This window comes from Trichechus manatus, unplaced genomic scaffold, assembly GCF_000243295.1.
Source record: "Trichechus manatus latirostris isolate Lorelei unplaced genomic scaffold, TriManLat1.0 scaffold00169, whole genome shotgun sequence".
Classification (NCBI taxonomy): Eukaryota; Metazoa; Chordata; class Mammalia; order Sirenia; family Trichechidae; genus Trichechus; species Trichechus manatus.
Window position 1 is genome coordinate 1,566,290 of NW_004444105.1, and position 17,533 is coordinate 1,583,822.

The 17,533-nt window shown below is 39.4% G+C and overlaps 1 protein-coding gene across 1 annotated transcript in view; it reads left to right on the top strand.

Moving 5' to 3' along the window:
• Nucleotides 1–17,533, top strand: part of SNTG1 (syntrophin gamma 1) — a 664,017-nt gene that overhangs the window by 288,073 nt on the left and 358,411 nt on the right. Inside the window, exon 10 of the mRNA XM_004386583.2 lies at nt 12,220–12,349. Coding sequence (XP_004386640.1) covers nt 12,220–12,349 — 130 coding nt within the window. The remainder of the gene's footprint in view (nt 1–12,219; nt 12,350–17,533) is intronic.

Genomic DNA, 17,533 nt, shown 5'->3' on the forward strand with positions numbered 1-17,533 from the left:
GTTGAGCTTCTTGGATGGCCAGCTTTTCATCTTTCATGATATTGGGGAAGTTTTCTGTCAGCAGTTCCTCAATGATCCTGTCTGTGTTTTCTGTTTTCTCCCCCTGCTCTGGAATTTGAATCACTCGAAGATTTTTGCTTTTGATTGTGTCCCACATTACTCTCAGTATCTCCTCATTTTTATTTGTTGTTTTTTCTGAGTTTTCCTGAAATAGAGTTGCATCCAAGTGTTTGTCTTCAATTCCACTGATCCTGTCTTCCACGGTTTCAAATCTGCTTCTCAGCCCTTCTATGACATCATCCATTTCTGAAATCTTGTTGTTTATCGTTTGTGTTTCTAATTGTTGTCTTTGTATAATTTCTAGTTGTGAATTTATTTTGGGATTTTGTTTCTGTATTATTTTCCTGAATTCTTCCAATTTTTTGTCCATATTTTCCATGAATTTGTCTATTTTTTCCCCATGTTTGTTAGCTTTTTGCCTCAGTTCTTGGAGAATTCTGAGTATTAGAGATTTGAATTCCCTATCAGGTAATTCTAGTGCATTTTCTTCCAGAGGAGAGTCATCTGGTGTTTTATTTTGGGCGCCTACTGGAACCATCCTGTCCTGTTTTTGTAAATGTTTTGTTATTGTCTGCTGTATTTGGGGCATTCAGTTGTTATTTTTCTTGTTTATTGATTGTAGATTTGTTTGTTTCGTTCCTGTTCTCAAAAAAATTTTGATTATGTCTGAGCAGGCAGACTGTGTGTTCTTTGTTGTTTGCTCGTCTGTAGGCACAATACTTTTTGCCTCCTTCTCCAACTGGTAGGTTCAGTCACTCAGATGTGGTACAGCAGGCCCCGTCTAGCTGAAGAGGAGTTACTGGGATGGGTTTTTTTTGGCACTTACTACAGCCACCAGAGCTGGTCGGTAATCAGTGCTGGGCAGGTTCCAGTAGGCCGTACCTGTGCTGCTTGGGGGTGTAATGTCAAGCGCACAGTGCAGGTAGGCAGGATGCAGCAGGGAGATTTTTTATGTGTTGAGCTAAGATGGATATGGGAGAGAGGAGAGAGGAACAGGAGCCAAAAACATAAAAACAAACAAAAAAGAATGCTAGAGGAGCTTGCCATTGGAGTGGAGAGATAAGAGACTATGAAATGGAGCAAAACAGAAAGGGGAGGTGGAAGAAAAGAAAAGAATTAATAGATAAGAATCAGAAAGGTTAAGGAACTGCAAAGTTCCCAGGGATCCCACCAGTGCAGCTATGAGGTCTGGGGAAGTCGCTCTCAAGTGTTGCAGTACAACCTGTCTAGAAGGCATAGAGGTATGCAATGCCAGGTATTCAGGGAAAAGAAAGAGAAGGAAGATACAGAGAGATGAGAAACTGAGCAATGAAGAAAGACAAAAAGGGAAAAGGAGGAAAAAGAAAACAAAACAAATTAAAAAAAAAAAAAAAGAAAGGCCCCCAAAGAAACCAACCAACAAACAAAAAACATGAAAAGAAATGCCCTCAGGGATCCCTCTACACATCTGTGGAAGCAGAAGGGGCGTCTCCCTGCCACGCAGCTCAGCCTGGCCAGAAAGGGCTCCCAACTCAAGAGAAGGAAAAGAAAACAAACAAACAAGTCAAAACAAACAAACGAATAAAAGCCCTGGGATCCCACCAGTGTGGCAGCCCAAACAGGGAAGCAGCTCCACACTCGAATGGAGCTCTGCAGCCCCTCAGGAAGAAGCAAAGATGGTGCACGGAGCCAGGTACTTGAGCTATAGGAGTGGGAGGTGGGGAGAGAAAAGGATGAAATAAAAAGAAGTGGAAAAAAAGCAACACCAGCAGCCAACAAATGGCACTCAGACAGCCACCTGTTTGGGTGTGTGGAATGCAAGCAGCATTCCCGATCAAGAGATTGTGGCCACGGGAGGCAGAGGAGTCCGAGTCTGGCGAAGAAGGGTGGCGGGTGGGAAAGAATATATCGCCAATTACTGGTTGTTTTGTCTCCCGCTGGACGCTCTGTGAGGCTGCTTTCTCGTACCCCCTGTTTGCTGGTCTCCAATAGGGGTTGAAGATGGCGGATCCGTGCTGTGTTAGCTGGTAGGGAACCTCTGCATGAATCTCTCCTTGCTCTCTGTTGTCTGTCAGTTTTCTCACTGCATTTGGTGCTTGGCTGAGTTCTTTATCTCTTCATTTGATGTTTTAGGGTTTCAGGATTGTTGTATTCTCTGTTAGGCTTAGTTTTTCGGATCTTTGCTGTGGAGGGACGGCGTGGTGCTTCTGCCTAGAGCACCATTTTCCCGGAACTCCAGGATTTTGGATTTTTATATAAGAATTCTTTCCAAAAATGGTTACCAAAAGATCTGACTAAGGACTAAGTAGCTAATTTTTTGAAATCAAGGAAAAAGGAGGGATAGATTCTATGCCCTTCTGAATCTGTGCAATATGGATTATCTGATATAAAAAAAAATAAAGATCAAGTTAATTTATCAAATAAATAAAAAATAAATAATAACAGAGACTAAGTTTCCTACTAACAACACTTCCCAGAGATAACCGACAATTACTTTAAAATCAGAATGTCCAAAACCCATTTCCTTTTCTCTTAATCTCTACCATATTCTATATTCATAATTCCTATTACAAGCACCAAAACTCCTTGGACCTTCTGGTTGCAAGTCAGAAAATCAGGTAATCATTCCTTTATTAACTTTTGAAGTGAAACATGAATCATATCGTATAGATTCCAGGTTCCTAACATTATTCCAAGTGCTCTCTTGTGACCCCTTACCACCCACTATATCCATTTCCACTAGTCTGTGACTTCCTTGGGGAAAGAAATCAACCACAGAGCCTTCCATGTGCAGATATTAAATCAATATTTGTTGAATGAATGAGTGAAAAATAAATTAGGTTTTGAATCTAAATTGCTGTTAAATCCGTTCTGAATTGTGCTATATTTATAACTTCTTTTTACTGTAATATTTATGGAGTATAATTAATTTAGTTGCTGAAAGCTGTTGATGTGTTTAGGTGCCATAAAAATAGAAATATAAGGAGTCATCTAGATTCAACCAATCAGTCCTTTTTTTTCCCCTCAGTATTTGTTTTAGCTGAACACTTCTACATCATGCAACTGTATAAATTTAAAAAAATAAAATAAAAACTTATATGTATTTTAATAGGATTAAAATACACTAAGATCTGGCATTACAGCAGCCTTTCTGTTTAACTAAAACAATATCTTAACCAGAGAATTCATGATCATTCCTGAGATGATCTATTGTTTACGTGTTGTTTTAATCATTGTAGACAACACATTACTCAACTCAGCAGATCTCAGAAAACAATTAAACCATACTATTCCCTAGGGCAAGTAGGTAGGAGGGTTTTGCAGCCAGACTATGAGCACCCCACTCTGTTGGCTGTAAAGACTCGAGGGCACTAGTTTTTCTTGGGCTCCTGTAGCAGGTGACTAGGTCATGTAGGTGACACCACCAGTCCTCAAGGCCCTGGTGTGGATTGGTAAAGATTCCTGCTTAAGGGGCAGGGCTGTGTCTAGGGTCACAAATCTGCCACTTCACAGCTGAAACAGTTGAAGTTAGACTTCAGATATTTACTCTGTTGTACTGTGGGAATGAGGGCTAATGCTGTTGATATGGGTCCCCACAAGTCTATACAGAGGTGTAAAGCACTCAAAGTCTACGGACCCCTTATGCCTGTGCTTAGCAAAGGAGCTGTACCACCCCAGAGTTCCTGGCTTAGGGGAGCCAGTAGCTTATTAGTTCCCTCTCCAAGGCCAGGAGAATGGGTCAGGGCACCTTTTTGGATCTACTTCTGGCCCAGCGCACTCCCGGTGCAGAGCGGGGAGGGAGGAGGTAAAAGGGAGAGAGGTTTTTCCCAAATGGGCTTTTTTTTTTTTAATCCCCACGAAAGGCTGCATGCACGTAGTCATCTTTAACCACTTGGGAGCTTCTTTTCACTGGTTCAGAGTGTCCAAGAAGAATCTCTGCTCCTGTATGTCTCTTGATGTGGAAACTGGCTCCTGAGCACTCGCAGCTGTTTCACTGCTTCACTGCATACTTCAGAGCCAGTCAGGGCTGAAGAGCTGTGACTCTAGCTGCGTTCTGGGACTTCTTGCTTCTTCAGAACTGTCTCCCTCTCCCCCCACTACTCAGTCTGATTCCTCAACTTTGCCTTGTTCAGGGCTCCTAGATATTCATATACAATCAAATAACTTGTTTTTCCAGGTCTTTGCTGTAAGACAGTTATAGGAAGCCGTCTGACTACTCCGCCATCTTGTCCCTGCCCTATTATGACTTTTTTTCTATATTATTTTCCTGAATTCTTCCATTTCTTTGTGTTTTCTCTGATTTTGGCTGTATTTTCCATGATTTTGTCTATTTTTTCCTTATTTTTGTCTGTGTTTTTTCTTATTTCTTTCTTAAGTCTCTTGGAGACCCCTGAATATTACTTTTGAATTCCCTATCAGGTAGTTCCAGTGCCTTTTCTTCTACCAGAAGGTCATATGGTATTTTATTTATGTTGCTTACTAGAGCCATATTGTTCTTTTTTTTTTTCTTAATGTTTTGATATTGTCTGCTGTCTCCGGGACACTCAGGAATTATTTTCTTTGCTTACTGATTGTAGATTTGTTTCATTCTGCTTTTTTGTTTTATTTGGTTATGTCTGCACAGGTGGACTGGGCATATTTTGTTGCTTTCTCGCCTATGAGCTCAATACTTCTCAGCCCCTTGTCCAGGTGGGTAGGACCATTTGCTCAGTTATGGTGCAGCAAGGCAGGTCCGGGGGGAGGGTGGGGATGGGTCATTTGTGGCAAGAACTGGGCCTGGCTGGGTGGGGCTGTGGTATAGAGTGAGATGAGGTATGGGGATCTGCGCCTATGCCACTTGGGTGCATGGCGTTCAGTGTGTGGTGCTGATAGGCAGGAGGGAAGGGAGAGGATGTGATGTGTGGAGCTAAATTGGTGAGAGAAAGAAGAAAGACAACCAGAAGCAAGGGAACATAAAATAAAAAGGAAATAAAAATGGTGGCATGGTGGGATTGGACAGGTGGGGACAGGACAGACCTGGGGAGGCCGTGTGCCAGTGGCTCTGAGGCCGAGTGGTGCAGCTTGGCCTGTCGAGAAGAAGCTTGGGTGGCACACTCAGCTAGGTGGGTGGGAAAATGAAAGGGAAAGAGAGAGGAGAAACAAAAAACAAAAACAACTCAAAATAAATATAATGCTGTGGAACTAGTTGTTGGGGACAACGGAGAAATGGGGTGGAGCGAGCTGATGTCTCACTCCTCAAGCTGCATGGCACAGCCACTCAGGAAGGGGCAGAGGGAGTGCAGAGCCTAGGTGTGAAGGAGAAGTAAAAGGAAGAAGGGGAAAGATAAAGAAAAATAAAAACTATGGCACTGAAGGAACCAGCCTATGGGGGTAGTGCAGACCTTGGGAGGTCATGTGCCAGTGGCTCTCTAGCCAAGGTTTGCAGCATGTCCTGTTGAGGGGGATGTGGTGCATGGGGCAAGATGGATGAGAAAAAGGAAAGGAAGGAAGGGAGAGAGATACAAAACAAAAAAAATGGTGCTGAAGCAGCCTTTTGGTGAGGGTGACACCGAACCAGGTGGGCTGTGTTGGTGGCTGTCTAGCCAAGTGGTGTTGCACAGCCCATCAAGAAATGGTGGAGATGGCACACAGGGCTAGCTGGATGAGAAAAAGGAAGAAAGGAAGGGAGAGAGAGAGAAGAAACAAAAAAAAAAACAAAACACAATAACAAAAAAATTAAAAAATGACTCTGGGGGAACTGGCCTTTGGGGTCAGGGTGGACCTGGGTGGCAGTGAGTTGGTATCTCTGGATGACTGACTGTAGCCCATAGGAAAACAGCAGAGGTTTCATACAGGGAAGGAGGGTGGGGAGTGGGAAAGCATATCTGCTGGTTACCGGGAGCTTTGTCTCCTGTTGGGAGCTCCATGAAGTTGCCTTCCTGTACTTCCTGTCTAGGATTCTTAGTGGCTGAGGTATAAGATGACAAATTCATGCCACATTAGTTGTTAGGTGACCTCCATTCTGTAGCTCTCCTCGTTCTCTGTTCTCTTGTCAATTTCTTATACCATTCAGTACTTGATGGAGTCCTTTATCCCTTCATCTGACACTCAGTGTTCCAGGATTGATGTTTGTATCTATTTTACTTAGTTTTTTGGGTCTTAGCTGCAGAGAGATGGCATGGTGATTCTATCTATAGCTCCATGTTGGCTCTATTTATATTCTTGATCAAAGCTTTTTCATCAACTCTCTTGGTACCTTTGCAGTTTGGACAGTATCAGAACTTCTTTTATATCCTTAGGCATTGCTTCTAACCTAATCATTTACAGTGAAAACCCATTATATTTAGTGTATACTCACCCATTGCTATCGAGTCAATTCCCACTCATAGCAACCTTATAGGACAGAGTAGAACTGCCCCATAGGGTTTCCAAGGAGCGGCTGGTGGATTTGAACTGCTGACATTTGGGTTAACAGACAAACACTTAACCACTGCACCACCAGGGCTTCATTTAGTGTTTAGAATGTTCAATTTCATGTGGCAACTGTCTTGAACGACTGATGGTATTGTGTCCTCATAAAATGCTTGCCTATTGTTCAGAAGACCAACGTGATGGGTAGTGATGATTCCTCCACCACTGTCACTGCTCTTCCATCTCTTCATATGTTATTTAACTTGCAAAAATGTGAGATATTGAAAAACTAATAAAATTGAATGAAGAGAATATGAGTCCTTAAGGTTTTCTAAGAGAAGATCTGTGGGTTGGAGAATTAGATTGTAGTCTGCCATCTATACAACAGCAGGGGACCTGGGCGTCATCATTTGTTTCTGCTCATCCCAGAATAGTGACAAGAGTGAATCCATGACCTCCACGACTACCACACGATGGGTAGTACTGATGTACACCAGAATCATGATAAAAGGCCTAGCACTAGCATAAATGCTGTAAAGTAAACTTGTGATAGACACAAAGTTTATAACTTTCACCAGTACAGGCTTCGAATTAGTTGTAAAGTCTTAAATCCAGGAGTAATAATATGTTTATAATCTATTTTTGTGAAGTTGATTCCACTAGTAACTTTTTGCCTGAGTGATGTGTATTTTGATGCTATTATTACTGCTATTGGAGTCCCTGGGTGGCACAAACAGTTAATTACTCAGCTACTAAGAGAAAGGTTGGTGGTTTGAATCCACATTGGAAGGAAGTCCCGGGAATTTACTTCTAAAATATCACAGCCATTGAAAACTCTATGGAGGGCAAAGAAACAGTTGTTGCCCAGCCGATTCCAACCCATAGCAATCCCATGTGTCACGATAATTCAGAATTGACTATTTTTTTTTATTATTATTACTAGTACTAGTAATAGCTACTTTCATTGAAAATTTTCTATGGATCATATCTTGTTCTATACATGTTACACATTGGCTAAGAATTATAGTGGATTATATTAGTAGCTCTATCTTACAAACAACGAACCTGAAGTTTGGGAAGGATAAATAACTGACCCAGGGTGAAAATATAGAAAATTATTTAGCTAGACTGAAAATTTAGTGTTTCATTTGTTTATTTATTGTTTTTGCCCAAGGCCTGTGGTTTTCAATTCAGTAATACTTCTCATTCTTAATTGTAACAGAGCTGTGTTATTGATATATTCTATTGTATATACGTGAATTTAAACTTCACAGTGTTTTTTTTTTAATCAGTGATAACATATATTTATCATATGGTAATGTCCCTAATTCAGGTATCAATATATGACCTGAATTAAATTTCATTCAGAGATAGGAAGAATTCAGGAGTTTCAGAGGGACCAATTCCTTATGTATGAGCTGCTATGAGACAGAGGGTTACCCAGTCAACAAGAGAAGAAAAAATGGTTGCTTTGCAGGATAGGGATCTGCAATATGCAATGATGACCCCTCTGAGGTTAGGAACATAGTGAAATAGATATGAGGAACCGAGGACCCTGAACTCCCAGAGGCCAATTGTTTTCGGACTTCTTTACAAATGCTTACTTTGCCAGGAAATCTTGGCACATTCGAAAGAAAAGTCTATAAACTTAATTAAATTGAAGTCATTCAGGGCTGAGAATTAGCAAATTAGAACAGTTGTAAGTCAAGGTGACAGGAAATTCAAGGATGGCAACAAACATATTATTGATATGGATAAACAGGGAGTCAAATCTAGGGAAGAATGTAGATATACCCTAAATATATTTATAGACTAGGATGACAGGAAGGGGTTAAAAAGATGAGAAAGAATAAGTTTATTGGGTGGTGCTGGAAAGGGAGGGTTTATAGTCAAAAAGCAGAAATTTCAGAATTAGAGTCGGACAGTGAGGTTTCCTTGAATGACAATCAGATCTCAGGTTAGCAAAAGCAGTGGATTTCTAGGGCAAAGTGGAGATGGATTTTTGTCCTTAAAGATTAAGGGCTTTGACCTTAGAGCTGCAAGAAGTGCAAAGTAGCACACACAGCCTCTCCTCAAAGGATCTTGCTACCTAGTAAGAAAGAACGGTGTGTAGCAGGTACAAAAACCAGACGCAGCAAGTACTGTCATAAAGGAACTAGAAAGTTTGGGAGAACTGAAGTGGGAGAGATTTCTTCCAAATATCTGTTATGGAATAGGTGCCATCTGAGTTAACCTTCTGAAATTAGAGTTTGATTTTGTTTTTTTGAAGAATGATTTTTTTAAAATAAGGACTTTTTGTATTTTAGAGCAGTTTTTGGTTTACTGAAAAATTATGCAGAGAGTACAGAGAGGTCCTTCCCTCCCTGCACATTTTCTCTTATTATTAAAGTCTTGCATTCTTATGGTATATTTGTTGCAATGATGAACCAATGGTGATACATTATTATTAACTAAAGTCCATAGTCTACATTAGGGGTTTGCAATTTGTATTTTACCATCCTATGGGTTTTGACAAATGCATAATATCATGTACCCACCATCGCAGTACAATACAAAATAATTTCACTGTCTTAAAAATGGCCTGTCCTCCACCTATTCATCTCTCCCCCCTTGCCTTGAGCCCCTCAAAGCCACTGATCTTTTGCTGTCTCTGTAGTTTTGTCTTTTCCAGAATGTCATGTAGTTGGAATCATACAGTATACAGCACTTTCAACTGGCTTCTTTTGCTTAGCAATATGTATTTAAGATTTCTCCACATCTTTTCATGGCTCCTTTCATTCTTTTGTTCTTTCTCTGTACAGATATTCCATCTAGATATCCTTGAGAGTATTATAAACTTTGTTAAAGTTTAATGCCTCACAATACTAAATAAATGGATAATGGAGTCTATTGAGTGCAGAAATAATTCTATAAAATAAGACAAAATGAAGATGATTCATTATTATTGTTTATTGCCAGTCAAAAAATAACATTTTTTAAAAGCTAAAAATAAAAACAAAAGCTCTGCAGCTCTTCATAGGTACTCAGTGAAACAAGTCCATGTGGAAATATTCTCACCAACCAATCTAAAATATCGATGTTAGGAACACATATTAATGGATTATTTGGAAATTATTATATACTTCAGTGATATGTGAAACTGTTTGGATCTCACCAATTACTCAGTAAATGCTTGTTAAATCAGCTCAATGAAAAATATGTGTATTTATCTCATTTTCCTCTAGGGGAAACTGAGGATTAACTCAGTGGGATCGTTTTCTAATATTCTCCTTTAATGAGTAGTAGAGACTGAAATATAACTCAAACTGTAGTCTTTATGATTGGCCTATCTTGAAAGAGGTCATACATAACCAAAGAAACTGTTTAAGTACTTATGTTCATGAAAGACATACATATTTAAAAAGTTGAAACAAAGAATGCAAAACATGGTGTACATTAACCTATAAGCCTAGGTTAAAAAGAATTAAAATAAATAGTTGTGGAGTTGATTCTGACTCATAGAGACCTCCCTCTTGTGTCAGAGTAAAACTGTGCTCCACTGAGTTTTCAATGGCTGATTTTTTTCTAACTAGATAGATTGCCAGGCGTTTCTTCCAAGGTGCCTCTCGGTGAACTGTAAACTCCAACCTTTCGGTTAGCAGCTGAGTGTGTTAACCGTTTGCACCACCCATGAACTAGTCATTCAAAAAAATGTATTCTCTCTATGGCATATATATATTACATAGATTGCAGAGTTAATCTAAGTGTATTCACTTTAATCAGCTCAAAATATCAAGCTGCCAGTGTTCCTTTAATGAAGACGGCAAAAATATGTTCAAGGCATGCTTTAATTCATGGTACATGAAGCAATAGCTATGATAATGAGAGAGCAGAAAGAAATGTATATTGCTACACTTAAATTAGTTCTCATTTTCCATGGATTGTTGAACTTCTGCCTGAATATTTTAAATGTCTTACATGCTGTTGAATATCAGATCTGAAGCTAAGAAAGTCATGTAAATTTATAATATGCTTTTCTGACTATGAATAATTTTTGTCCCAAATTCAAAAGAACTATATTTCAAAGAGATAGACAACACTTTTTTCCTCTCAGAGGCCTCTAATGTATTTTTAAGTGAAACAATAAAGTATATCTGAACACAATAAAACCAGAGCCCTGGTGGTGCAGTAGTTAAGAACTCGGCTACTCACCAAAGGGTTAGAAGTTTGAATCCACTAGCCACTCCTCAGAAACCCTATGGGGCAGTTCTACCCTGTCCTATAAGGTTGCTATGAGTCAGAACCGACTCAACGGCAATGGGTTTTTTGAACACAATAAAGTATATGTATGATTCCAACTGTATGACACTCTGGCAAAGGTAAAACTGTTAACCGTAGAAAATATGTGTCAAGGACATGAAAGTCAATTCTCTAAAAATATTAACTTAGATTAACTTGGAGTGCCTTATTCCAAATGTTTACCATGTGCCCAGCTATGATATGTGTGCTAATCATAAAGGCAGGGAGAGTGGCAGAACAGTTAATGACTTAGAGTCAGAGGTATGTTCTGTGGGCTTATTGGATGGTTGTTGCAGATAATGAAATCATGTCTAATATCCACAAATACAAGCTACAAACAAGCCAGAAAAGTTAGTTTATTTGGACGAAAATATATAAATTTATACAACTTAATAACATTTTGAATATTGAACTGCAGAAGTTTTCTGTTGCTTTATAATTGACTGAAATTTGAATATACTTTGTGCATTTTTTAAATGCTATTGTTGCACAATAGTGATTCTCAAGCATGAAACATTTGTTTAACTTTCATTCATTTTGGAATTTTATTTAGTGCTGTCCAGTAAGCTTGTGTCTAAACATTGTGATAACTTGATGCAGAAAAAAATCATTAAAGCTGTTAACTTTAAATACTATAGTACTGCTGTAAACAATTTAGAATGGTGTCATTTAATTTTCTCTAAAAAAACCCAAATACATAGAAGACTAACATATTTTTGCAAGTAATGTGCCCATGTAAATAATGCCCACACACATATAATGCACATAATGCACTTAGGAAAATAACGGACTAGGGAGTTTCAGGTTTGCAAAAAACTTACAACACATACACTATTTGTGTAAAAATAAGGTATAAGGGATATTTAGACTTTTCATTGTATTTTAAGAGAAAGTTTGGTTGTGACTGAAATTTATAATAGTCACATTAATTTAGAACATAAAAATTTAGACCAGCAAGTGTGATATGAACATCGTGTCACAAACTATCTTTGAGAAAATGAGTAAAATGAGGCTTAAAGTTGTTTATCAACTGACAAAATACAGCAGCTCATGACAGTTAAGTGGTTTTTTTAAAGGTGTTTGTTATTTGTTTCTTTGGTTTTTTTAGCTACCTTCCATGCTATGTCAGAAAAATGCATTGACAAATATCAAAAGGAGATGATGGTAGCCAAAGTAATAAATTTCTATGTATAATTTTATGGTAAACTCAGAAATGAATGTTTCTAAAATTGCTTAGATACTCCTTCATTTACATATTTTACTTTTTACACCCCAAAGTGTCACCATATTTACCTGAATCTCAGGATGCTTCTTATCAATTTGAAATTATATATTGACTGTATTTATCTTTACTGTTCCATTAAAAAAAGATACTTGTAAAGAGAAGTTATCAAGTATGGATTGGAGGCTGGTACTCACATTGTTTGAAAAGAGAGGTTTTTGACAGACACTATTAAGAACTGCAAATAAACAAATGAAGTTCTGATCTAATTTGCTCTGACATATCTGCAGGCAGAATGCTTTCCAAGTCACTGCTGTGGACGGGGTGTGCAGTGGAATTATTCAGTGCCTCTCTGCTGAAGACTGTATTGACTGGCTACAAGCAATAGCAACGAATATTTCAAACCTCACAAAGCACAATGTAAGTAGTAATTCAAGGAATACCTGGTCATAGAGATTCTCAGACTTTGCAAAATTCTTTAGCATGTATGTAGCTTTGCATCATCTGCCTGGTGTTCTTCTAAGAATAAGCACTTCACATCCATCATCGAAGCTATTCTAGAATACTTACTGAAAGAAAAAAATTCCTTCATCCTGAGAGCTGTAACCCAATTTATCAGTTCAAGAATACTTTCACACTTAGACTTCAATCCACACACATCATAAACATCTACATTAGTTAAGCAAATCAAAACAGGTGTTTAGCATGCAATGGCTAAATATATTTAAGTACATGCATTCTGGACTAAAACTGTACTGAATTTAAATGGAGAATTATTGATGTGACTGGCGTTTACAAACGCTTGGACGACAAGAAGTGTAATAGTAATGGGAGTTAGCAAGGAGACTTACCTGGGACTATGCTGGCATAAGAACAGGCAGAAGTCATGGTGGAACCCAATCTCCCTAACATAGAGCTATGTCTATGTCTATATGATTTAGAATATGAGTATTTCCTACTTTTTCTCTACCTTCATACTGCCAACTTTTCCCTTTCCTCATTCAGATATTTCTTTATTGACAACATCTTGTCATTATCATTATTCCTTAAGAACCTAATCAATCCTTGCTCCCTGTTATTTCTTGGGGATATATAGTCTAACAAAATATGCAAAACCATAAACTTTACTTCAGTGACAATTGATGTAGGTGTCATTATCGGTTATTATGTTTTAGTAAAAAATATTACATATGATAGATGTCCTTTTCTTAAAACTCCTTGTTGTCCAAAACTGTTGTAGATCCCGCACCTCATACCATATTGGGCATTTGATAAGTCCTAGGGAAAATTCAGAGCCCTAGTGGTGCATGAGTTAAGAGCTCGGCTGCTAACCAAAAGGTTGGCAGTTCAAATCCACCAGCCGCTCCTTGGAAACCCTATGGGGGCAGTTCTACTCTGTCCTATAGGGTTGCTATTCAGAGGTCTAAAATATGAAGGGTCAGGCATAAGTTTATAGCTCTCTTGCCAACTGATTAACTTATAATATTCTACTTACGTAAATGATCCTCCAGACCCAAATATGTTTGTACAGATTTTGTTTTGGAATGTAAGAAAGGATTGGGGCAAACATTCTTATCTTAAAAGTAGGATGATTGTCAGTCATTAAAAAAGTGATAGACTTGTCCCAGTTTGTGGCTGTTACCAACAACGTCTTTATGAATGGTCCTGCAAATATCTCCTTGAGTCTCTGTTGAAGAGCTTCTCTGGGAGTGGAATTGTTGTGGCATGGATATGTACATGATCAACGTTACCAGGTGATGCCAAATATTCTCCCAAGGGCTGTGCAATTTCTGTCTTCAGTTTCGGTGGCTGATAGGTCTTTTTCTAATCAGTGTCTCCTCTCTTCTTGATTTTAGGCTATTGAGTATATGTGCAATTCTGTCTCACTGTGGTGTGAATGGAGGCAGGTGCATTTTTTTTCTTGCTACCTGAAAAGGTACGGGAATGCCAAGTTTTACCCAGGGGCACTACCCAACAAAGATGTCTGGCCTGGGCACGTCTAGCTTGCCCAAGACTGATGCCTGAGGTCCCATCTTTCATAGTCTGACAGTGACATCATAATCAAGTTCAGCTGCTGCAGAGGATGCAGTGTGACTCTCTCAGAGTGTGTTTCTCTGAGGCCATACCTCTCCCATTCCTGACCTACGGGGGTATTTCCAGAGCTAACAAAAAAAAGACAAACACCTCATAAGAGTATTGACTCTATTTCATTGCAAACAATAATTAGAGTGCCTAAAAGCAAGTCATAGTCTTACATTTATGAGGAAGAAAGTGTTTTTGAAAAGAACAGATTGTTAAACTTTAAATCTTAACTTTTTCTTTTTACTTTGATCTAAATATGCATTGACCTAAAATCCTAGGAATACTCTTATGAAAACTGCTTCTTCAGAGTTTGTTCAGTTTGAAAGTTGTTATCAAGTTGACAAACCAGTGCCTTATTATTTCTCTAACTGAGAGATACAAATCTCTCCACCTTCTACAAGCATGAAGGACACATCAAATTTTGTTTTGTTTTTGCATGTTATTTATTTTTTAAATATGCGTGTTGCCTTTTTTTAAAATCGTACTTTAGATGAAGGTTTACAAAACAAACTAGCTTTTCATTAAACAATTAGTACACATATTGTTTTTTGATATTGGTTGCCAACCCAACCACTTGTCAACACTCTCCCCTTCTTGACCTTGGGTTCCCTATTACCAGCTTTCCTGTCCCCTCCTGCCTTCTTGTCCTTTCCCCTGGGCTGGTGTGCCCATTTAGTTTCATTTTGTTTTATGGGACTGTCTAACCTTTCGCTGAAGAGTGAACCTCAGGAGTGACTTCATTACTGAGCTAAAAGGGTGTCTGGGGGCCATACTCTCAGGGTTTCTCCAGTCTCTGTCAGACCAGTAAGTCTGGTGTGTTTTTGATTCTTTTTTTAATGAGTTAGAATTTCTCTCCAGCTCTGTCCAGGACACAGTAGTTGGTGGTGGTAGCCAGGCACCATCTCGTGCTGGACTCAGTCTGTAGTCTGTAATACTTGTGATTCATAAGTCATTTAGACTAATTTTTCCCTTCTGTCTTAGGTTTTCTTCATTCTCCCTTGCTCCAGATGGGGTGAGAAGAGAGGACACACCAAATTTTACTGTTTGTTTTCCATCCTTGTAATAAGTGCTCACCATGGAACTGCAGAAAGCAGACAATTTTTCTATAATGTGTTATTTTAGCTGCTGAGAAATTCACGTGTCTATTATAGTAACATTGTTGTATTAGATTAAATATTATTTAGTTGTTATTTCAACTCCCTCTGATTACACTCTAACTGCATATAATTTTGATCTTATAATCAATCTTAACTCAAAAATACTAATTATTATTATGGACTTCTGGTAAAATGGCGCTCTAGGCAGAAGCACCATGTGGTCCCTCCACAGCAAAGATCTGAAAAACTAAGCCGAACAGAGAAAAAAACAATCCTGAAACCCCAAAACATCAAATGAAGAGATAAAGAACTCAGCCAAGCACCAAATGGAGTGAGAAAACTGTCAGAGAACGGAGAGCAAGGAGAGATTCATGCAGAGGTCCCCTACCAGCTAATGCAGCATGGATCTACCGTCTTGGACTCCTATCGGAGACCAGCAAACAGAGGGTACAAGAAAGCTGCATCACAGAGTTTCCAGTGGGAGACACAACAACCGGTAATTTTCGATATACGCTTTCCCACCCCCACATTTCTTCACCCCGACTTGGCCTCCTCTGCTTCCCACGGCCACAATCTCTTGTCCCGGAAACATCGGCTGCTTGGATTCCACACAACTGAATGGGCCGGCTCTCTGAGTGCCATTTGTTGGCTGCTGGTGTTTTTTTTTTCCACTTCTTTTGATTTCTTCCTTACCTCTCACCACCTCCCCCTCCTTTCCCTCAAATACCTGGCTCTGTGCGCCATCTTTTCTTCTTCCTGAGGGGCTGCAGATCTCCGGTAATTTGTGATATACACTTTCCCACTCCCTACCCTTCTTCACCCACACTTGGCCCCCTATGCTTCTCGCGGACACAGTCTCTTGTCCGAGAAACACAGGCTGCTTGGATTCCACCAGCCTGCACTAGCTGGCTCTCTGAGTGAAATTTGTTGGCTGCTGGTGTTGCTTTATTTTCCACTTCTTTTGATTTCTTCCTTACCTCTCACCACCTCCCCCTCCTCTCGCATAAATACCTAACTCCGTGCACCATCTTTGCCTCTTCATGAGGGGCTGGGGAGCTCCATTTGAGTGTGGAGCTGCTTCCGGGTCTGGGCTGCTGCACTGGTGGGATCCCGGGGCTTTTGTTTGTTTGTTTTGAATTGTTTGTTTGTTTTCTTTTCCTTTTCTTGAGTTGGGAACCCTTTCTGGCCAGGCCGTGCTGTGTGGCAAGGTGACTACCCTCTCGGCTTGCACAGACACGCAGAGGGATCCCTGAGGGCATTTCTTTTTCATTGTTTTTTTTTTTCTTTCTTTTTTGTTTTTTTGGGGGCTTTTTATTGTTGTTTTTTTCTTTTTAATTTAATTTGTTTTGTTTTCTTTTCCCTCTTTTTCCCTTTTTGTCTTTTTCGTTACTCAGTTTCTCGTTTCTCTATATCTTCCTTCTCTTTCTGTTCCCTGAATACCTGGCGTTGTATACCTCTACTCCTTCTAGCCAGGCTGTATTGCAACACCTGGGAGCAACTTCCCCCGACCTCATAGCTGCACCGGTGGGATCCCTGGGAACTTTGCAGTTCTTTAACCTTTCCAATTTTTACTTATTCATTCTATTCTTTTCTTTTGTTCCTCTTCCCTTTTCTGTTTTTCTCTGTTTGATAGTCTCTCATCTCTCCACTCCAATGGCAAGCTCCCCTAGCATTCTTTTTTCTTTGTTTTTGGCTCCTGTTCCTCTCTCCTCTCTCCCATATCGATCTTAGCTCCACACATAACAATTTTCCGGCTACATCCTGCCTAACTGCACAGTGCCCTTAACATCACACCACCAAGCAGCTCAGGCATGGCCTACTGGAACCTACCCTGCACTGATTACCGACCCACCCTGGTGGCTGTAGTAAGTGCCACAAACAACCCGTCCCAGTAACTCCTCTTCAGCTAGACCTGCCATACCGTACCATATCTGAGTGACTCACCCTGCCAATTGGAGAAAGAGACAAAAAGTACTGTGCCCAGAGACGAGCAAACAACAAAGAACACACAGTCAGCCTGTTCATACATAGTCAAATTAAAAAAAAAAAAAGGGATGAAACAAACAAATCTACAATCAATAAATGAGAAAAAAAATCACTGAATGCCCCAAATACAGCAGACAATATCAAAACATTTACAAAAACAGGACAGATGGTTCCAGTAGGTGTACAAAATAAAACACCAGATGACTTTCCAGTGGAAGAAAACATGCTAGAACTATCTGATATGGAATTCAAATCTCTAATACTCAGAATTCTCCAAGAGATGAGGCAAAAAGCTGACAAACATGAGGAAAAAATAGACAAATTTGTGGAAAATACAGACAAAAAATTGGAATAATTAAGGAAAATAATGCAGGAACAAAATGCCAAAATAAATTCACAACTAGAAATTATACAAAGACAACAATTAGAAACCTGAAAG